The sequence below is a fragment of the Chiloscyllium punctatum genome, chromosome 36 (genome assembly GCF_047496795.1).
Source record: "Chiloscyllium punctatum isolate Juve2018m chromosome 36, sChiPun1.3, whole genome shotgun sequence".
NCBI classification, from domain to species: Eukaryota; Metazoa; Chordata; class Chondrichthyes; order Orectolobiformes; family Hemiscylliidae; genus Chiloscyllium; species Chiloscyllium punctatum.
Window position 1 is genome coordinate 12,252,275 of NC_092774.1, and position 22,756 is coordinate 12,275,030.

Sequence of the window (22,756 nt, forward strand, 5' to 3'; positions counted from 1 at the left end):
GGGGGGTGAGGGGGAGGGGAGGTGTGGTGTGGGGGGTGGGGGGGCGAGGAGGAGGGGAGGTGTGGTGTGTGTGCGGGGGGGGTGAGGAGGAGGGGAGGTGTGGTGTGGGGGGGTGAGGAGGAGGGGAGGTGTGGTGTGTGTGGGGGGGGTGAGGAGGAGGGGAGGTGTGGGGTGCGGGGGGGGGTGAGGAGGAGGGGAGGTGTGGTGTGGGGTGCGGGGGGGGTGAGGAGGAGGGGAGGTGTGGTGTGTGTGTGGGGGGGGGTGAGGAGGAGGGGAGGTGTGGTGTGGGGGGTGGGGGGGTGAGGAGGAGGGGAGGTGTGTGTGGGGGGGATGAGGAGGAGGGGAGGTGTGGTGTGTGTGGGGGGGGGTGAGGAGGAGGGGAGGTGTGGTGTGTGTGGGGGGGGGGTGAGGAGGAGGGGAGGTGTGGTGTGTGTGGGGGGGGGGTGAGGAGGAGGGGAGGTGTGGTGTGTGTGGGGGTGGGTGAGGAGGAGGGGAGGTGTGGTGTGTGGGGTGGGGGGGGTGAGGAGGAGGGGAGGTGTGGTGTGTGTGGGGGGGGGTGAGGAGGAGGGGAGGTGTGGTGTGTGGGGGGGGGGAGGAGGAGGGGAGGTGTGGTGTGGGGGGGGGGGGTGAGGAGGAGGGGAGGTGTGGTGTGTGTGGGGGGGGGTGAGGAGGAGGGGAGGTGTGGTGTGTGGGGGGGGGGAGGAGGGGAGGTGTGGTGTGTGGGGGGGGGTGAGGAGGAGGGGAGGTGTGGTGTGGGTGGGGGTGGTGAGGAGGAGGGGAGGTGTGGTGTGGGGGGGGGTGAGGAGGAGGGGAGGTGTGGTGTGTGGGGGGGTGAGGAGGAGGGGAGGTGTGGTGTGTGTGTGTGGGGTGAGGAGAGGGGAGGTGTGGTGTGTGGGGGGTGAGGGGAGGGAGGTGTGGTGTGTGGGGGGGTGAGGGGGAGGGGAGGTGTGGTGTGTGGGGGGGTGAGGGGGAGGGGAGGTGTGGTGTGTGGGGGGGTGAGGGGGAGGGGAGGTGTGGTGTGTGCGGGGGGGGGTGAGGAGGAGGGGAGGTGTGGTGTGTGTGTGGGGGGGTGAGGAGGAGGGGAGGTGTGGTGTGTGTGGGGGGGGGTGAGGAGGAGGGGAGGTGTGGTGTGTGTGTGTGGGGGGGTGAGGAGGAGGGGAGGTGTGGTGTGTGTGGGGGGGGGTGAGGAGGAGGGGAGGTGTGGTGTGTGGGGGGGTGAGGGGGAGGGGAGGTGTGGTGTGGGGGGTGGGGGGGTGAGGGGGAGGGGAGGTGTGGTGTGTGTGCGGGGGGGGTGAGGAGGAGGGGAGGTGTGGTGTGGGGGGTGAGGGGGAGGGGAGGTGTGGTGTGTGGGGGGGTGAGGGGGAGGGGAGGTGTGGTGTGTGGGGGGGGGGGTGAGGAGGAGGGGAGGTGTGGTGTGTGGGGGGGGTGAGGAGGAGGGGAGGTGTGGTGTGTGTGGGGGGGGGATGAGGAGGAGGGGAGGTGTGGTGTGGGGGGTGGGGGTGGTGAGGAGGAGGGGAGGTGTGGTGTGTGTGTGGGGGGGGATGAGGAGGAGGGGAGGTGTGGTGTGTGCGCGGGGGGGGGAGGAGGAGGGGAGGTGTGGTGTGTGCGCGGGGGGGAGGAGGAGGGGAGGTGTGGTGTGTGCGCGGGGGGGGGTGAGGAGGAGGGGAGGTGTGGTGTGGGGGTGGGGGGGGTGAGGAGGAGGGGAGGTGTGGTGTGTGTGCTGGGGGGGTGAGGAGGAGGGGTGGTGTGGGGGTGGGGGGGGTGAGGAGGAGGGGAGGTGTGGGGTGTGGGGTGGGGGGGTGAGGGGGAGGGTGTGGTGTGTGTGGGGGGGGTGAGGAGGAGGGGAGGTGTGGTGTGTGTGGGGGGGGGTGAGGAGGAGGGGAGGTGTGGTGTGTGTGGGGGGGGTGAGGAGGAGGGGAGGTGGGGGGTGGGTGGGTGAGGAGGAGGGAGGTGTGGTGTGGGGGGTGGGGGGGGTGAGGAGGAGGGAGGTGTGGGGGGTGAGGGGTGAGGAGGAGTGGAGGTGTGGGGTGTGGGGTGGGGGGGTGAGGGGGAGGTGTGGTGTGTGGGGGGGGGTGAGGGGGAGGTGTGGTGTGTGTGGGGGGGGTGAGGAGGAGGGGAGGTGTGGTGTGTGTGGGGGGGTGAGGAGGAGGGAGGTGTGGTGTGGGGGGTGGGGGGGTGAGGAGGAGGGGAGGTGTGGTGTGGGGGGTGGGGGGGTGAGGAGGAGGGGAGGTGTGGTGTGTGTGTGGGGGGGTGAGGAGGGAGGGAGGTGTGGTGTGTGTGTGGGGGGGTGAGGAGGAGGGGAGGTGTGGTGTGTGTGCGGGGGGGGTGAGGAGGAGGGAGGTGTGGTGTGGTGTGCGGGGGGGGGGGGTGAGGAGGAGGGGAGGTGTGGTGTGTGTGGGGGGGGTGTGGAGGAGGGGAGGTGTGGTGTGGGGGGGGTGAGGAGGAGGGGAGGTGTGGTGTGGGGGGTGGGGGGGTGAGGAGGAGGGGAGGTGTGGTGTGGGGGGTGGGGGGTGAGGAGGAGGGGTGTGGGGGGTGAGGAGGAGGGGGGGTGGGGGGTGGGTGGGTGAGGAGGAGGAGAGGTGTGGTGTGGGGGGTGGGGGGGGTGAGGAGGAGGGGAGGTGTGGGGGGTGAGGGGTGAGGAGGAGTGGAGGTGTGGGGTGTGGGGTGGGGGGGTGAGGGGGAGGTGTGGTGTGTGGGGGGGTGAGGGGGAGGTGTGGTGTGTGTGGGGGGGGTGAGGAGGAGGGGAGGTGTGGTGTGTGTGGGGGGGGTGAGGAGGAGGGGAGGTGTGGTGTGGGGGGTGGGGGGGTGAGGAGGAGGGAGGTGTGGTGTGGGGGGTGGGGGGGTGAGGAGGAGGGGAGGTGTGGTGTGTGTGTGGGGGGGTGAGGAGGAGGGGAGGTGTGGTGTGTGTGTGGGGGGTGAGGAGGAGGGGAGGTGTGGTGTGTGTGTGGGGGGGTGAGGAGGAGGGGAGGTGTGGTGTGTGGGGGGGTGAGGGGGAGGGGAGGTGTGGTGTGTGGGGGGGTGAGGGGGAGGGAGGTGTGGTGTGTGGGGGGGTGAGGGGGAGGGGAGGTGTGGTGTGTGGGGGGTGAGGGGAGGGGAGGTGTGGTGTGTGCGGGGGGGGAGGGGGAGGGGAGGTGTGGTGTGTGCGGGGGGGGGTGAGGAGGAGGGAGGTGTGGTGTGTGTGTTGGGGGGGTGAGGAGGAGGGGAGGTGTGGGTGTGTGGGGGGGGGCTGAGGAGGAGGGGAGGTGTGGTGTGTGTGGGGGGGGGTGAGGAGGAGGGGAGGTGTGGTGTGTGGGGGGGGTGAGGGGGAGGGGAGGTGTGGTGTGCGGGGGGTGAGGAGGAGGGGAGGTGTGGTGTGTGTGCGGGGGGGGTGAGGAGGAGGGGAGGTGTGGTGTGTGCGCGGGGGGGTGAGGAGGAGGGGAGGTGTGGTGTGTGTGAGGGGGGGGTGAGGAGGAGGGGAGGTGTGGTGTGTGTGTGGGGGGGTGAGGAGGAGGGGAGGTGTGGTGTGTGTGAGGGGGGGTGAGGAGGAGGGGAGGTGTGGTGTGTGTGAGGGGGGGTGAGGAGGAGGGGAGGTGTGGTGTGTGTGAGGGGGGGTGAGGAGGAGGGGAGGTGTGGTGTGTGTGGGGGGGGTGAGGAGGAGGGGAGGTGTGGTGTGTGTGGGGGGGGGTGAGGAGGAGGGAGGTGTGGTGTGTGGGGGGGTGAGGGGAGGGGAGGTGTGGTGTGGGGGGTGGGGGGCGAGGAGGAGGGGAGGTGTGGTGTGTGTGCGGGGGGGGTGAGGAGGAGGGGAGGTGTGGTGTGGGGGGGTGAGGAGGAGGGGAGGTGTGGTGTGTGTGGGGGGGGTGAGGAGGAGGGGAGGTGTGGGGTGCGGGGGGGGGTGAGGAGGAGGGGAGGTGTGGTGTGGGGTGCGGGGGGGGTGAGGAGGAGGGGAGGTGTGGTGTGTGTGTGGGGGGGGGTGAGGAGGAGGGAGGTGTGGTGTGGGGGGTGGGGGGGTGAGGAGGAGGGGAGGTGTGTGTGGGGGGGGATGAGGAGGAGGGGAGGTGTGGTGTGTGTGGGGGGGGGGTGAGGAGGAGGGGAGGTGTGGTGTGTGTGGGGGGGGGGTGAGGAGGAGGGGAGGTGTGGTGTGTGTGGGGGGGGGGTGAGGAGGAGGGGAGGTGTGGTGTGTGTGGGGGGGGGTGAGGAGGAGGGGAGGTGTGGTGTGTGGGGTGGGGGGGGTGAGGAGGAGGGGAGGTGTGGTGTGTGTGGGGGGGGGTGAGGAGGAGGGGAGGTGTGGTGTGTGGGGGGGGGGAGGAGGGGAGGTGTGGTGTGTGGGGGGGGTGAGGAGGAGGGGAGGTGTGGGGTGGGGGTGGTGAGGAGGAGGGGAGGTGTGGTGTGGGGGGTGGGGGGCGAGGAGGAGGGGAGGTGTGGTGTGTGTGCGGGGGGGGTGAGGAGGAGGGGAGGTGTGGTGTGGGGGGGTGAGGAGGAGGGGAGGTGTGGTGTGTGTGTGGGGGGGGGTGAGGAGGAGGGGAGGTGTGGTGTGCGGGGGGGGAGGGGAGGTGTGGTGTGTGCGGGGGGGGGTGAGGAGGAGGGGAGGTGTGGTGTGTGTGTGGGGGGGTGAGGAGGAGGGGAGGTGTGGTGTGTGTGGGGGGGGTGAGGAGGAGGGGAGGTGTGGTGTGTGGGGGGGTGAGGGGGAGGGGAGGTGTGGTGTGTGGGGGGGTGAGGGGGAGGGGAGGTGTGGTGTGTGGGGGTGTGAGGGGGAGGGGAGGTGTGGTGTGGGGGGGGTGAGGAGGAGGGGAGGTGTGGTGTGTGTGTGGGGGGGGTGAGGAGGAGGGGAGGTGTGGTGTGTGGGGGGGTGAGGGGGAGGGGAGGTGTGGTGTGTGTGCGGGGGGGTGAGGAGGAGGGGAGGTGTGGGGTGCGGGGGGGGGTGAGGAGGAGTGGAGGTGTGGTGTGTGGGGGGGGTGAGGAGGAGGGGAGGTGTGGTGTGTGTGGGGGGGGATGAGGAGGAGGGGAGGTGTGGTGTGGGGGTTGGGGGTGGTGAGGAGGAGGGGAGGTGTGGTGTGTGTGCGGGGGGGGTGAGGAGGAGGGGAGGTGTGGTGTGTGGGGGGGTGAGGAGGAGGGGAGGTGTGGTGTGTGTGGGGCGGGGGTGAGGAGGAGGGGAGGTGTGGTGTGTGCGGGGGGGTGAGGAGGAGGGGAGGTGTGGTGTGGGGGGTGGGGGGGGTGAGGAGGAGGGGAGGTGTGGTGTGTGTGCGGGGGGGGTGAGGAGGGGAGGTGTGGTGTGGGGGGTGGGGGGGGGTGAGGAGGAGGGGAGGTGTGTGTGTGCGGGGGGGAAGGAGGAGGGGAGGTGTGGTGTGTGGGGGGGGTGAGGAGGAGGGGAGGTGTGGTGTGTGGGGGGGTGAGGAGGAGGGGAGGTGGGGGGTGGGGGATGTGAGGAGGAGGGGAGGTGTGGTGTGGGTGGGGGGGGTGAGGAGGAGGGGGGGTGAGGAGGAGGGGAGGTGTGGTGTGTGGTGGGGTGAGGAGGAGGGGAGGTGGGGGGTGGGGGATGTGAGGAGGAGGGGAGGTGTGGTGTGTGGGGGGGGTGAGGAGGAGGGGAGGTGTGGTGTGTGGGGGGGGTGAGGAGGAGGGGAGGTGTGGTGTGTGGGGGGGGTGAGGAGGAGGGGAGGTGTGGTGTGTGTGGGGGGGTGAGGAGGAGGGGAGGTGTGGTGTGTGTGGGGGGGTGAGGAGGAGGGGAGGTGTGGTGTGTGTGGGGGGTGAGGAGGAGGGGAGGTGTGGTGTGTGGGGGGGGGGTGAGGAGGAGGGGAGGTGTGGTGTGTGGGGGGGGGGTGAGGAGGAGGGGAGGTGTGGTGTGTGGGGGGGGGTGAGGAGGAGGGGAGGTGTGGTGTGTGTGCGGGGGGAGTGAGGAGGAGGGGAGGTGTGGTGTGTGGGGGGGTGAGGAGGAGGGGAGGTGTGGTGTGTGGGGGAGGGGGTGTGGAGGAGGGGAGGTGTGGTGTGTGTGCGGGGGGGGTTAGGAGGAGGGGAGGTGTGGTGTGTGCGGGGGGGGGTGAGGAGGAGGGGAGGTGTGGTGTGGGGGGTGGGGGGGTGAGGAGGAGGGGAGGTGTGGTGTGTGTGCGGGGGGGGTGAGGAGGAGGGGAGGTGTGGTGTGTGGGGGGGGGGGTGAGGAGGAGGGGAGGTGTGGTGTGTGTGGGGGGGTGAGGAGGAGGGGAGGTGTGGTGTGTGGGGGGGGGGTGAGGAGGAGGGGAGGTGTGGTGTGTGGGGGGGGGTGAGGAGGAGGGGAGGTGTGGTGTGTGTGCGGGGGGAGTGAGGAGGAGGGGAGGTGTGGTGTGTGTGCGGGGGGAGTGAGGAGGAGGGGAGGTGTGGTGTGTGGGGGGGTGAGGAGGAGGGGAGGTATGGTGTGTGGGGGAGGGGGTGTGGAGGAGGGGAGGTGTGGTGTGTGTGCGGGGGGGGTTAGGAGGAGGGGAGGTGTGGTGTGTGCGGGGGGGGGTGAGGAGGAGGGGAGGTGTGGTGTGGGGTGTGGGGGGGTGAGGAGGAGGGGAGGTGTGGTGTGTGTGCGGGGGGGGTGAGGAGGAGGGGAGGTGTGGTGTGTGGGGGGGGGGGGTGAGGAGGAGGGGAGGTGTGGTGTGTGTGTGTGGGGGGGGTGAGGAGGAGGGGAGGTGTGGTGTGTGGGGGAGGGGGTGAGGAGGAGGGGAGATGTGGTGTGTGGGGGGGGGTGAGGAGGAGGGGAGATGTGGTGGTTGGGGGGGGGTGAGGAGGAGGGGAGGTGTGGTGTGTGTGCGGGGGGGGTGAGGAGGAGGGGAGGTGTGGTGTGTGGGGGGGGGGGTGAGGAGGAGGGGAGGTGTGGTGTGTGTGTGTGGGGGGGGTGAGGAGGAGGGGAGGTGTGGTGTGTGGGGGAGGGGGTGAGGAGGAGGGGAGATGTGGTGTGTGGGGGGGGGGTGAGGAGGAGGGGAGATGTGGTGGTTGGGGGGGGGTGAGGAGGAGGGGAGATGTGGTGTGTGTGCGGGGGGGTGGAAAAAAAAATTGTGGCTCTCCCCCTTTTTTCCCTGTTGGCATTTGGACACTTCAAATCTGTCAATGACAGCAGCAGCCTCAAAGAGCATACTGCGCATGTTTGCCGGTGTCCGCAACGCAGTACGCATGCTCGCCGGTGTCAGCAAAAACTGGTGAGCATGCGAATCGCTGTCGGCAAATAAAACGCGAGACCTTCTTTTGATTGACCAATAGGGAGCATAGGAGGACCGGAAGGACTTTGGTCCTCCTGCCAATCAAAGTCACCCCATTGTATGAATGCGGAAGTTGGAACATGAGGTTCTGAAGCTGCTGCTCGTGTCTGAATGAACATTGACCTTCATCCCAGACTGCAAATTCCTCCCTCTGTCCATTATCTGGGAGTACGGCACTCTCTTCTCTTGTCATCTTTTCCATTTATTTTTTTCATTCTGGGATTCAGTTGTTGACTTGCAGCAACTAAAAGGAAAGGGAGTGTGTCGGGATGGGGACAGAATCTGGAAACGGTGCTCCAGGTCTGTGTCTCAATTGACAAAATACACAGGCGGGCGGCTGGAAGAACACAGCAAGCCAGTCAGTATCAGGAGGTGGAGAAGTCAATGTTTCGGGTGTAACCCTTCTTCAGGATTGGGGATGGGTGTAGGGGGCGATGCAGATAAAGGGTGTGCTGGTTGGTGAAGTGGGCACAGGCGTAGACAGGTAGAGGGTTCGACCTAGGCAAAAGGGAGGACTGCAGATGCTGGAAACCAGAGTTTAGATCAGAGTGGTGCTGGAAAAGCACAGCAGGTCAGGCAGCATCAGAGGAGCAGGAAAATCGACGTTTCGGGCAAAAGCCCTTCATCAGAAATTTCCCCAGGGTAGGGGAGTCCAAAGCTAGAGGACATTTGTTTGAGCTGAGAGGGGAATGATTTAAAAGGGACGTGAAGGACAACTTTTTCACAGAGACAGTTGTGCATATATGAAACAAACTGCTAGAAGAGTTGGTGGAGGCTGATACGATTATATTTAAAATGCATCGGGATGGTTTGGAGTTGTATGGGTTACGTGCTGGCAAACGGGACTAGATTAATTTCAGATATGTGGTCGGCCCAGACAAGTTGGGCCGTAAGGTCTGCTTCCATGCTGTGAAAGCAGAAGTGTGGTTGTGAAGACTGGACTTTCTGAGCAGCTTTCAAAGATGTAAAAACAATGACTGCAGATGCTGGAAACCAGATTCTGGATTAGTGGTGCTGGAAAGGCACAGCAGTTCAGGCAGCATCCAAGGAGCAGCGAAATCAACGTTTCGGGCAAAAGCACTTCATTAGGAATAAAGGCAGAGAGCCTGAAGCGTGGAGAGATAAGCTAGAGGAGGGTGGGGGTGGGGAGAAAGTAGCATAGAGTACAATAGGTGAGTGGGGAAGGGGATGAAGGTGATAGGTCAGGGAGGAGAGGGTGGAGTGGCTCGGTGGAAAAAGAGATAGGCAGGTAGGACAAGTCCGGAGAAGTCATGGGGACAGTGCTGAGCTGGAAATTTTGAACTAGGGTGAGGTGGGGGAAGGGGAAATGAGGAAGCTGTTGAAGTCCACATTGATGCCCTGGGATTGAAGTGTTCCGAGGCGGAAGATGAGGCGTTCTTCCTCCAGGTGTCTGGTGGTGAGGGAGCGGCAGCGAAGGAGGCCCAGGGTTTCCATGTCCTCGGCAGAGTGGGAGGGGGAGTTGAAATGTTGGGCCACGGGGCGGTGTGGTTGATTGGTGCAGGTGTCCCGGAGATGTTCCCTAAAGCGCTCTGCTCGGAGGCACCCAGTGTTTTGCCCTTATTGGGAGCAGAAGAATGTAATCAAGTCTTGCATTTGTGAGAGAGCAACTGAGTAAGGAAGTACATCTGGGATTTTGGTGGTAAATGGGAATTCTTTGCACTGTGGGATGAAGCCCAACCCTATCCATTTATTTCAGCTGGTGGGTGAGACTCGGCAGTTCATGCAGGCAGTCAATCCAGGTAATATTTTATAAATTCCTGCCTTGGAAATAGAACTAGTCTGATTCAAGATTGGGATATAGACAGACTCTGATCTCACACCTTTAACGCATGGTCTGAGCTGAGATGACACCTTTTGTTATAAAACCTTAAGTTATTTCAAGGAAGTGTCTTTCAGGAAGTTCTGGGATTTACATATTAATGATACCTGCAGACCACTATGAAACCTGAAAGGCTTAACAATCCAGGTTTGTTCAATATATCATTTCAGTGGCAGGACACCGTAATGTTTTTCTATAAATTCTGTGCGTTATGATCTTCTCCACAACCACCTGATGAAGGAGCAGCACTCCAAATGCTGGTCCTTCCAAATAAACCTGTTGGACAATAACCTGGGTGTGTGTGATTTTTTTTTTTTACTTTGTCCAGGTTAGGTTGGATTGATCATGCTAAAGTACTCTCAGTGCCCAGGGAGGTGCAGGTTTGTGTAAATTGGCTGTGCTAAATTACACATAGTGTCCAGGGATGCGCAGCTTAGAATGGATTGGCCATGCTAAATTACCTATAGTTCCCAGGAATGTGCAGGTTAGGGTTAATTGGCCAGGTCAAGCTATCCAGAGTGAAGATCTAGACCCCTCTTAAGGGGCCTTTTAGTTCGCGATTGGTCTAAAGAATCAATGAAATGCAGTCTGTACAAAGCAAGGTTATCAGTTTAATAAGGCATCTTGACCCAATTCTGTCCAACAACACAGTGATTAAAGCTTCTGTGTTCCATGGCGAAGTTGTGCAATTACATTTGAAAATGACACGTTATTTATTTAGGTTTTTTTAAGAGACAGTACAGCCTTAATTACAAGAGAAGACCAATCAAATGTAATAAGGTGACATGATTTAGAGCAGGTTAATCCAATGATATTTCCTGGGAAAGGGGTCTGAATTACGTAAATCATCATGCCATGGTAGCAGCTCAAGGTTAGTTCAAATGGTCAATTAATGTGTCAGTGTTCATTTTAAACAAACTCCATTGTCCTCTTATCTTTGGATTTTAGCTTAATTCTGCAAAACAGCAGGACAAGTTCACAGAGTTCAATCATTATTCTCAGCCATTTTGTGTATTATTTTAAATTGAAAAGCCATTTTGTGGTTAGTAAAAACCTACATATACTTGTTGAGTCTGACAATACCCTAAATTCAAATTTTAGATCCTCACCTGAAGCATCAGAGTCTGAGGGGTGACCTGATAAACGTTTGTAAGAGGCATGGATATGGTGAATACCCAAGGTCTTTTCCCCAGGGTAAGGGAGTCCAAAGCTCGAGGGCATATGTTTGAGGTGAGAGGGGAATGATTTCAAAGGGACCTGAGGGGCAACTTCACACAGAGAGTGGTGCATGTATGGAACGAGCTGCCAGAGGGAGTGGTGGTGGTGGGTACAATTACAACATTTAAAAAGCATCCGGATGGGGATATGAATAGGAAGGGTTCAGAGGGATATGGGGCACATGCAGATAAATGAGACTAAATTAGTTTAGGATATCTGATCAGATGAATTGGACCAAAGGGTCTGTTTCTGTGCTGTACGACACTAATCGTCTTTGGCGAAAGCAGAAGTGTGGTTGTGAAGACTGGACTTTCAGAGCAGCTTTCAAAGGTGTTTTGTCTTTACTGGGAGCAGAAGAAGTTACAATGAAATCTTGCATTTGTGAGACATCGACTAAGTGAGTGAGTACATCCCAGATTTTGGTGGAAAGTGGGAATTCATTACACTGTGGGGATGAAGCCGGACCCTATCCAGTCATTTCTGCTGGTGGGTAAGACCAGACCTCAAGATTAGGGGGAGTAGATTTAGGACAGAGATGAGGAGGAGAAAGTGAGGACTACTGCTCTTCCTGGACTATAGTGAATCTATGGAATTGTCTTCATTAAGTATATTCAAAATGGGCTTTTGCATGGTTGGGGAATTAAGGGTAGTTGGGGCAATGTTGCTAGGAGGAGCTGAGATGATGGATAGATCGGCCATGATCACAATGAAGAACGGGGCAGGCTGGATGGGCCAAATGGCTGACTCCTGCTTTTATTACTATGAAACTATTTCCCATGGCTAACCCACCTAATCTGTACATTACTGGGCACTATGGGTAATTTAGCACAGCCAATCCAACCGAATCCGCACAACACTGAACACTGGGTAATTTAGCATGGTCAATCCACCCGAACCTGGACAAAGTTAAACATCACATAACACCAGGTTATAGCCCGACAGGTTTATTTGGAAGTACTAGCTTTCGGAGCACTGCTCCATCATCAGGTGGTTGCGGAGTATAAGATCAGAACGCACAGAATTTATGGGAAAACATGACAATGTCCTGCTACTGAAATGATATATTGAACAAATCTGGATTGTTACCCCTCTCATCTTTTACAGTGGGTTGCAACTACCATTCATATGTAAATCTCGATAACATAAGGTTTTATAACAAAAGGTAACAACATCTGGGCGGCACGGTGGCTCAGTGGTTCTTAATTCTGCCTCACAGCGCTTGGGACCCAGGTTCAATTCCAGCCACTGGCCACAGTCTGTGTGGAGTTTGCACATTCTCCCCGTGTCTGCATGAGATTTCTCCAGATGCTCCGGTTTCCTCCCACAATCCAAAAATATGCAGGTGAGGTGAATTGGCCATGCTTAAATTGCGCGGTGTGTTACATGCATTGGTCAGGGGGTAAATATGGGGAATGGGGCCTGGTGGGTTACTCTTTGGAAGGTTAGTGTGGACCTGTTGGGCCAAAGGGCCTGTTTCCGTACTCTAGGGAATCTAATCCAATCTCAGCTCAGACAATGCGTTAAAAGTCAGAGTCTGTCTTTATCCCCACCTTGAATCTGACTAGTTCTGTTTCTAAAGTAGGAATTTATAAAATACAATATGTTCCGACAGCTTGCAGATTGTGCATTTTTGAGCAAAATAGAATTTATCTGAAAATATAATTCTGCAAATGCAAATTCACCCCCAAGGACTTGTGTATACTTACATCAAAAAAGTTTATTTCCGTGCTGTGTATCTCTGTCTATTTGGTAACAGATGCTTTATTTCTGTTGGTGTAAATATTGTTGTAAATCATAGCTGCGTACGAACAGTTACATGTAAGGGAAAGAGAATTCCTCAAGTAGGGCACTATCGGAATCCTGGGAGACCCCTATATCTGGTTTACTTCCTATTGACAAACATTAAGCATGAGCACGTATTTATTTCTTTTTTTTGTTTCACTTTTCTTGTTTGATTCCCTGGTACGACTACACTCTGTGACTGGTCGGTTGTCAGGCTGGGAGGTAGTGGATTGGGTTTCGATTGACTGAATGTTGTATTGTTCTGGAAGGAGTAAAGGGGTTGAAGGGTGGGGTGTTGGGGAATCAAAACTTCAGCAGAGCTGAACATCTTGCTCTTTGAGAACAGGGAGATCAACAGAGGACAGAGAAGCCAGGACCTGAAATCCGACCTGACACCGGATTACTGTGATCAGTGTTTTGATTTGCAATGCCAACCCTCTACCTTCACCTAGCTTCCCGTTTGACTACCCCCTCGACGTTCAAGGACTAATCCTTGTCGTCCTGAAGCCACGTCTCTGTAAGGAGTCTCAGACCATAATTATTCTCTTCAATGTGTGCAGTCAATTCATTCACTTTTGTAACAGTGCAGCACACATGCAGACACCCTGTTTTCGGTTTAGATCTTTGCAATCCAGATTTAATTGCTGGTACATTTCCTCTCCTTGTCTCCATCATTCTGTGATGTTCATTTCCCACATCACTACATTGCTCACTGGCCTTGATTGGGATTGGCCGTGCGAAATTACCCACAGTGCCCAGGGATGTGCAGGTTAGGTGTATTTGTCAGGGTAATGTAGAGCAGTATGGGTGGGTTCCCCTTCAGAGGGTTAGGTGTGGACTCGTTGGGCCGAGTGGCCTGCTCCCACACTGTGGGGATTCTCTGAAGCGAAGGGATGGTTGCAAACGGTGCAGGGCAGGACAGCGCAGGCGCAATGCGTGCGCCCGGCTTGGCCCCGCCCACCCGCTCCTATTGTGGCGTCACAACGCGGAAGTGACACTGAATGAATGAAAATCCCTCCGTCTGGGCAAATGGTGGGGCGGGAAAATCTGTTCACTCGGAGCAATGGGAGTGAATCCAGGACGGGAGCAGACCCTGTCAGCTCAGGGATGGGAGTTAATTACCGCGGAGGGTCGGCAGGAGGGAGTCTGACGAATAGATTGGAATCGGGGACTGGGGACGGGGCAAGTCAGTCATCTCCCGATAGAGAGGAGTAACATACTACTGCCTCTGGTGTGAAGAGCGTTCTGTGGGCCTGTATAAATAAGTTCCTTGTGGATTGAGGAGTTTCCCCTATCAGGCTTCCCTTTTCTCGAGTCGGCCCGTCCTACAAAAAGGGATGGTGTTCCTGGGCATCCTTAAAATATTTACCATAATGACGGGGTTGATCATTTTTATCCTCACTAGGCTTGCGTCTGCAGGTAAGATCAAAAAGACAGGTTCGGTAACGCCATGGTAACTCCCCCTGATTTCTACTGTCCAGATGGACCATCTGGTCTTTCTGATGGAACAGTCCATTACAATAATCAATCTTCATCACGTTCCACACGTCAAAGGGGTCTGGTCCGGTGCACTGGACGACATCTCCTCAGTATGGGTGGTGGATAATCTCTGATCATTCCTGGTCCCATCCATACTTAGTGGCTTTCCCCATCAGGATGTTGTACGTGATCAGAGAGGTGAGGAGATAAGCGATCCCCCACATGTCCCTCCTCTTAGTTCAAGTATCTGTAATAAGATTAACATTAGAACAACAGCAAGATTCAAAAACCCAAATGGACAGGGTCCACTCCTTTTGTTGGGATTCCAGAATTCTCTCCTCGTCTTTCCCCCTTTTGATTGGTGCGGTCAATCAATTTACAATGGTGCAGTTGGACCCAAGCTGAGTGCCCAGCGACTGTGACCGCCATAGGGGTTGGAAGTAGAACCTGGAAGGGGCCATCCCAACGAGGTTGGAGACCTTTGCCAGTCCAGTTCTTGATGAGCACCAACGAACTGGGCTCTACCCGTGATGAGGCTGAAAGGGAGGGAACATCGCTGTAGGCCGCATGCTCCTGAGAGTGAAAGGCACGCATAACACTAGTTAGAGCAAGAACATAACCAATGATTGCTTCGGTCACGTGGTGGACGTGGACTGAGAAGGGAGCCGAACCGTTCCAAGGGGTACGGAGGGGGTGACCAGAGAGACTCTCAGCTGGAGACAGTCGTGTCTTGCCCGCAGACATGGATCACATCTGGAATAAGGCCACAGGGATTAACATAACCAGGAGAGGCCAGATTCGGCCATTAATTTGGCAAGGTTAGTCTTGAGTCTGGTTAAAACATTCAACAAGGCTGGTCACCTGAGGATGATAAGCACCGTGCAGTTCCCGACAAATACAAAGCTGGGAACAGAGTTCTCCGTTAATATTACATGCAAAGTGTGGTCCATTGTCTGAGCTAATGCACGCAGGTATATTGAAGGGGGGAATTCTTTCCTTAAGCAAAATCTTTATCACAGTCTCAGCAGTAGCGTTAGGAGGAGGGTAGGCTTCAATCCACTTCGAAAAGACATCAGCAATAAGCAAAACATATTTATAGCAACTCAACTCATTTCTCCAACTCAATGAAATCCAGTTGAAGTGTCTTCAAGGGACCCTCCAGCAAGGGAGTTCTCGTAGAGATACTTGAACTAAGAGGTGGGGGATCGCCTACTCACTGACCTGTTTGATCACGTACAACATCCTGATCGGGAAAGTCACTGACTGAGTATCGATGCCATCTGGAACGATCTGAGATTATCCTGGTGTCATCTGGTGCACCAGACCAGATGCTTTCAACGTGGAGTCGCTTGAGCGATGGAGTGAGCTGCCAGAGGAAGTGGTGGGTGCTGGTACGATGACAAGTTAAAAGGCTCCTGGATGGGCATCTGAATATGAAGGGTTCAGGTGGGTCAGGGCCAAGTGATGGCAAATGTGACTGGAGTCATAGAGATGTACAGCACAGAAACAGACCCTTCGGTCCAACTCCGTCCTTGCTGACAAGAGAGCCAACCCAATTTAGTCCCAGCTGTCAGCACCCGGCCCATATAGGGGGCAAGTGATGGCAAATTTGACTAGATTAATTTAGGATATCTGGGCAGGTTGGGCCAAAGGTTCTGTTTCCGTGCTGTGTGACTCTAATTGTCTTCAGTGAAAGCAGAAGTGTGGTTGTGAAGGCTGGACTTTCAGAGCATGTTTTGCCCTGACTGGAAGCAGCTGAAAATGTGTTGTTGGAAAAGCGCAGCAGGTCAAGCAGCATCCAAGGATCAGGAGAATTGACGAACCAGGCGTGAGCCCTGAAGAAGGGCTCATGCCCGAAGCGTCGATTCTCCTGCTCCTTGTATGCTGCCTGACCTGTTGTGTTTTTCCAGCAACAGATTTTCAGCTCTGATCTCTAGCATCTGCAGTCCTCACTTTCTCCTGACTGGAAGCAAAAGAGTTGGACTGAAGTGTGTTGGTGTTAATGCCTTGATGTCTCATTTTGCTCCCACCTTCCCAGGGACGTTAACCATTTTGTGTCTGGTCCTTCCTCAAGAAGCTGCATTGCAGGTTCACCCTGAATTGACACTTTTATTGCTTCCCAAAATCAGACCTGCTCACTCTCAGCAGGATCCCAGTGTTGTGAAAGATATTAACTTTCAGGTGGAGGTATCCAAAATTCAGAGAGATGTCAGTCTTGATGTTTTTGCTTTTTCTGCCCCTGTAAGATCCTGAATCTTCAGGGGAATTAGTTAGAGCGGAGTGAGAACAGAGGGGAAGGGAGAGTGGGATGGTGCTTTCAATTTTGTGGAATAACAAAAGGAAAGGATATTCCACAGAAAGTAGAATTGATTGTTCAGAATTTCTACCCTGCACTGATCATCCCTTTTGTAATCCCTTTTTGCAGAGTATTTGAAAATCTGAAGACTGAAGTTTCAAAATCAACGAATGAAGGGCTTACACCCGAAACATTGACTCTCCTGCTCTCCAAATGCTGCCTGACCTGCTGTGCTTTTTGATTGACTCTCCAGTGTCTGCAGTCCTCACTTTGATGTCAATGTCTGACAGTCTCTGAATCCATTGGGACCGCAACTATTTTTGACTGTGATTTCTGTGAGAGGGATCTACACTTTTTGGTTCCTGTTTGAGGACGTTTTCAGCATCAGTGGGACTGGACGAGAGACCCCTCTGTTACAGCGCACTGTGTGTGGAGCCTGAAACAGTTATACGGCCTGGGAAGGGGACTTCACGGCAGGGAGGGGCTCTACACGTGTTTGTGTGCAGCTGAAGCTGTGGCTATGGAGAAACCTGAGGAATCCCGCCCCGTGGAGAAACCGTGGAAGTGTGGTGACTGTGGGAAAGGCTTCCGTGTCCCGTCTGCCCTGGAGACTCATCAGCGCAGTCACACCGGGGAGAGGCCATTCCCCTGCACCGACTGCGGGATGGCCTTCAGACATTCCTCTCACCTGTTGGCCCACCAGCGGGACCACACGGGGGAGAGGCCCTTCAGCTGTCCAGATTGTGGGAAGGCCTTCAGATATTCCTCCACCCTGATGAGGCACCAGCGTGTCCACACGGGGGAGAGGCCCTTTAGCTGCCCCGAGTGCGGGAAGGCGTATACCGACATCTCCTCCCTGATGAGGCACCGGCGTGCCCACACTGGGGAGAGGCCCTTCAGCTGCCCCGAGTGCGGGAAGGCCTTTACCGACATCTCCTCCCTGATGAGGCACCAGCAGATCCACACGGGGGAGAGGCCCTTCAGCTGCCCCGAGTGTGGGAAGGCCTTCAGTTATTCCTCTGCCCTGCGGAGCCACCGGCGCATCCACACGGGAGAGAAGCCCTTCAGCTGCCCTGAATGTGGGAAGGCCTTCACAGACGTCTCCACCCTGCAGAAGCACCAGCGTATCCACACGGGGGAGAGGCCCTTCAGCTGCCCCGAGTGTGGGAAGGCCTTTACCCACGGCTGCGCCCTGCGGAGACACCAGCGTGTCCACACCGGGGAGAGGCCCTTCAGCTGCTCCGAGTGTGGGAAGGCCTATACTGACATCTCCTCCCTGATGAGGCACCAGTGGGCCCACACGGGGGAGAGGCCCTTCAGCTGCCCCGAGTGTGGGAAGGCCTTTACCGAAGTCTCCTCCCTGATGAGGCACCAGCGGATCCACACGGGGGAGAGGCCCTTTACCTGCTCTCAGTGCCGGAAGGCCTTCAGCAGTTCCTCCACCCTGCTGACCCACCAGCGGGTCCACACCGGGGAGAGGCCGTTCACCTGCTCTCAGTGCGGGAAGGGCTTCACCTGCTCCTCCAACCTGCGGAGCCACCGACGTGTCCACACGGGGGAGAGGCCCTTCAGCTGCCCCGAGTGTGGGAAGGCCTTTAGCGATTCCTCGAACCTGCTGGCCCACCAGCGGATCCACACCGGAGAGAGGCCGTTCACCTGCTCTCAGTGCGGGAAGGGCTTCACCCGCACCTCCCACCTGCTGACCCATCAGCGAGTTCACGTGCCATTGCAGGGGGATCGATTGGACTATCAACCCGGTTCCGGGGAGTCCCGGGTTTGAATCCCGCCAAGACAGATGGCAGAATCGGTATTCGGTCAGAAACGTGGAGTTCGGAATCTAACAATGAGACCGTTTCAGGGAGGGGGTGGTGCGGGGGAGAAAGCCCCCATCTGATTCACTCTCTCCCTTGTTAGGGAAGGGAACCACCATTGGGGGAAAGGATTCACTCAGTCGTTCCAGCTGCATCCTTTACCCGGTGTGGCCTACACCTGACTCCAGACCCACAGCAGTCTGGTTGACTCTACACTGCCCCTTCCTTGCAAATGAGCAGGGAGACACTTACTTGGAGACAGGGTATGGGTTAAAATTGCTGAGTGAGGCAATACTTCCTCCGGGTTGCGGATGTACCAAGGATCCAATTACAAAGGGACAACTTGGTGCTGACCAATAGTAAAGACAGTGAGGGAGGTGGGACAAGGGGACGTGTGGTGTGTGCACTTTGACCTTGAGCTGTTCAAAAAGCAACTGCTTTTTCTCTGCCTTTTTGCTGGGGGGATCTGAAGCTGTGACAAAGTTGGGTTGCAATAAAGGTTACCTGAACTTACCACCGGGCTCAGACTCTCATTGAACGCTTTGAGCTCCAAGAGGTTTTTGTTTTAAAGCTGCTCATTTCTTTCAGCCTCCTGCACTAAGTTTAGAACATGGAACATAGAACAGTACAGTGCAGAACAGGCCCTTCAGCCCTCGATGTTGCACTGACCTGTGAACTATTCTCAGCTTGTCCCCCTACACTATCCCAAAATCAACCATGTGCTTATCTAAGGATTGTTTACATCTCCCTAATGTGGCTGAGTTGACTACCTTCGCAGGTCGGGAATTCCACGCCCTTACCACTCTCTGCATAAAGAACTTGCCTCTGACATCCATCTTAGATCTAGCATCCCTCAATTTGTAGTTATGTCCCCTCGTACAAGCTGACGTCACCATGCTAGGAAAGAGTCTTTCACTGTCTACCCTATCTAATCCTCTGATCATCTTATATGTCTCTATCAAATCCCCTCTTAGCCTTCTTCTTTCCAATGAGAACAGACCCAAGTCTCTCAGCCTTTCCTCATAAGACCCTCCCTCCAGACCAGGCAACATCCTGGTAAATCTCCTCTGCACCTTTTCCAATGCTTCCACATCCTTTCTGTAATTGGGCGACCAGAACTATACACAATATTCCAAATATGGCTGCACCAGTGTTTTGTATAGTTGCAGCATGATATTGCGGTTCCAGAACTCAATCCTTCTACGAATGAAACCTAACACACCGTGTGCCTTCTTCACAGCACTACCCATCTGAGTGGCAACTTTCAGGGATCTATGTACATGGACTCCAAGATCCCTCTGCACATCCACACTACCAAGAATCTTTCCATTGACCAACTACTCTGCCATCCTGTTATTCTTCCCGAAGTGCATCACCTCACATTTAGCTGCATTGAACTCCATTTGCCACCTCTCAGCCCAATTCTGCAGTTTATCCAATCCCCCTGCAACTTGTAACATTCTTCCAAACTGTCCAGTACTCCACCGACTTTAGTGTCATCTGCAAATTTACTAATCCATCCACCTATGCCTGTGTCTAAGTCAGTTATAAAAATGACAAACAGCAGTGGTGCCAAAACAGATCCTTGTGGAACACCACTAGTAACTGGACTCCAGGCTGAATATTTTCCATCAACCACCACTCGCTGCCTTCTTCCAGTTTCTAATCTTTTCTACAATAGATGTAAGACTCACTGGTCTATAATTACCTGGGTCATCTCTGCTGCCCTTCTTGAATAAGGGCACATTTGCAATCCTCCAGTCCTCAGGTACTAAACCCGTAGACAATGACGACTCAAATATCAAAGCCAAAGGCTCTGCTATCTCCTCCCTCGCTTCCCAGAGAATCCTTGTATAAATCCCATCTAGCCCAGGGGACTTGTCCACTTTCACTCCTCCTTGAATTGATAACACCTGTGTGTAACCAACCTCGGTCCTTTCGAGTCCAATATCTCGTACCTCATTCTTTTCCTGAGTGAACACTGATGAGAAGTGTTCATTTAGCCTCTCTCCGAACTCTACAGGGCCCACACTCCACTTCCCACTTCTGTCTTTGATTGGCCCTATTCCTACCCTAATCATCCTTTTATTCCTCACATACCTATCGAAAGCTTTCGGTTTCTCCTTTATTCTGTTTGCTAAAGACTGCTCGTGTCCTCTCTTTGCTCTTCTTAACTCTCTCTTTCAATCCTTCCTCGGTGATCTGTAATTCTCAATCGCCTCATCTGTACCATCCTGCCTCATCGACACATAAGCCTCATAGAACAGCATCATAAGACACAGAACTTACATCAAAAGATCAGTGTCATGCAACTGATAGAATATATTGAACAAACTTAGATAGTCTTCATCTCTTAGAATGGGTGTGGGCTTTGGTTCATTAATGTGTAACAATGTTCTTGAGATGACTTCAGGTTTTATAAAAAAAAAAGACATGTCTGCTCAGACAATGCATTAAAGGTGAGATTTCAGTCTGTTGGTATTCCAATCTTGAATCAGACTGGTTCTGTTTCCAAAGTCTGAATTTGTAAAATATTACATGCATTGACTGCCTGCAGATTGTGTGCTTTTTGAACAGACTTGAATGTATCTGCAAATATAGTTCTGCCAATACAATTTCACCCCACAGAGTAGTGTGTGTGTATCTGTGTGCATGTGAGTTTGTGTGTGAGTTTGTGTGTGTGTGTGTGTGTGTGTGTGTGTGTGTGTGGGGTGGGGGGGGTGGTGGTGTTCAGGTACATAGTTCTTTGATAGTTTCATTACTGCTAGTTAGGGTGGTTAAGGTGGCATTTTGCAACATTGCCTTCATTGTTCACCCCATTGAGTATCGGGGTTGGGACATCATGTTGAGGTTGTACAGGATGTTGGTGAGGGCACTTTCAGAGTACGGAGTACGATTCTGGTGACCCTGTAATAGGAAGAACACTATTAGAGAGAGTTTAATAAAGATTTACCAGGATGTTGGAAGGAGTGGAGGGTTTGAGTTATGAGGAGAGGCTGGGACTTTATTCACAGGAGCACAGGAAGTTGGGGGTGACCTCATTGAGATTGATAAAATCATGAAGAGTGGAGGTAAGGTGAATAGCAAATGGCTCTTGCTTAGCGTAGGGGAAATCAAAACTAGGGGGCTTTTTTTAATGTGAGGAGAGAGATTTAAAAGGAACCAGAGGGGCAACATTTTGAAAGAGGGTGATTTGCATGTGGAATGAACTTGCTGAGGATGTGGTAGATGCAGGTACGGTTACAACATTGAAACAGCATTCAGATGGTTACATGAGTAGAAAGGTTTAGAGGGATATGGGCCAAATGCAGGCAAGTGGGACTGGTTTAGTTTGGAATCCTGGTCAACATGGACGAATTGGACCGAAGTGTCTGTTTCTGTGCTGTATACCTCTATTGAAACCAGTAGAATTCTGAAAGGGGCTTGACAGGATAGATGCAGATAAAATGCTCCTTTGTGGGGAGGGTCATCGAATTCCGACAAGGTGGAAGCGGGCCATTCAGCCCATCTATTTCACTCTGGCCCTCTGAACAGTATCCCACCCATAACCCAACCCCTTACTTTGTATTTCCCAGGGCCAAGCCACCTTAACCTGTACATCCCTGGTCACTTTGGGTAATTTAGCACGGCCAATTCTCCCTAACCTCTACACCCTAATCTATAAATTACCTTCTCAAGAATGTAATTTAAATGCAGAGCTTTTCTAAGACTCAACATTGGGACACAGATTGTCTCTACTTATAAATAGGGCAACGTCCCTTTGAAATGTAGATTCATTTAAATATAACTGCGTCACTTTACATATGAAGATATCCCTTTGAATGTGCCCACATCCCTTTGAAATATAATCTTGTCCATTTAAACCTCTTTATTTGCAGAAATACCCGTTAAAATGTCCACGTCCCTTTAAAATGCAGATTTGCCCCTTTAGATATGACGCCGTTCCGTTCGATGTCGGAATATCTGTTTAAATTGAGCCGTGAGCTTTCCCAATGTAGACAGGGCTCCTCGAAACGTGGCAGTGTCCCCGCCCCCCGCAGCTGCAGAGTGAGACAGGAGAGTTTGTTTTTGTGAATGAACAGTTGTAGCGCGAGGTGGCTGTGACTTGGTGACGGTGAGGCTCCCCCGGGCCCCGCCCATCCCCAACCCCGGGCCCCGCCCATCCCCCACCCCCGGCCCCGCCCATCCCCCCACCCCCGGCCCCGCCCATCCCCCCACCCCCGGCCCCGCCCATCCCCCACGTGCAGACGGACGTCACGCGGGGGTGAAGGCGGTTGGGAGGAGAAGTCGCTCGAGCGAGGAAGCGGCGGGAGGGCGGCCGTTAGGAAAATCCAGATATCCTGAATTAATCTAGTCCCCTTTGCCAGCGCTATATCCCTCTAAACCCTTCCTATTCATATACCCATCCAGATACCTTTTAAAGGCTGTAATTATACCAGCCTCCTCCACCTCCTCTGGCAGCTCATTCCATACCTGCACCACCCTCCACATGGAAACGTTGCCCCTTCAGGAACCTTTTATATCTTTGTGGCCTCACCCTAAACCTATTCCCTCTAGTTGTGAGTCTCACCCCAACACTGAGGAAAAGACTTAAAAACATTGCCAAATATCGAGCCACATTGGGGGGGGATATTATGGCTCTGCCCTTTTTGTTCTCCGATAGGTATTTGGAAACTTAAAATCTGTCAATACCATCAGCATTGCTACAGAGCACGTTGTGTACACTCCTCAGTGTCAACAAGCAGGGCACGTGTTTGCCAATGTCACCAAAACATTGGGCATGTTCCTCGCTGTCGGCAGAAAAGTTGTGAAACCTACTTTTGATGGACGAATAAGGAGCACTGGAGGACCAGGGGGAGACTTGTCCTTCTGCCATTCGGAGCTCCCCTATTGGTGAATGTGGAAGTTGGACCATGAGCTTCTTAAGGTCCTGCTCCTCCTCTCTCTGAATGAAGATTGAGCTTCACCTCAGACTGCAACTTCTTTCCTCCGTCCAACATGTGAGTACAACACTCTCTTTTCTCACCCCCTTTTCCATTTACGTTTCATTCTGGGGTTCAAGTGTTGACTTGGAGCAACTGAAAGGAATGGGAGTGAATCCGGTGAGGGGACAGACTCTGGAAAAGTTAGTCCAGGCATGTGT

At 55.0% G+C, this 22,756-nt stretch overlaps 1 protein-coding gene across 1 annotated transcript in view; it reads left to right on the top strand.

Moving 5' to 3' along the window:
- The first annotated feature begins 8,717 nt into the window (after nucleotides 1-8,717).
- Nucleotides 8,718-22,756, top strand: part of LOC140460003 (uncharacterized) — a 110,865-nt gene continuing 96,826 nt past the window's right edge. Inside the window, exons 1-3 of the mRNA XM_072554408.1 lie at nucleotides 8,718-8,947; nucleotides 10,129-10,257; nucleotides 15,932-17,576. Coding sequence (XP_072410509.1) covers nucleotides 16,323-17,576 — 1,254 coding nt within the window. The 5' untranslated portion in view covers nucleotides 8,718-8,947; nucleotides 10,129-10,257; nucleotides 15,932-16,322. The remainder of the gene's footprint in view (nucleotides 8,948-10,128; nucleotides 10,258-15,931; nucleotides 17,577-22,756) is intronic.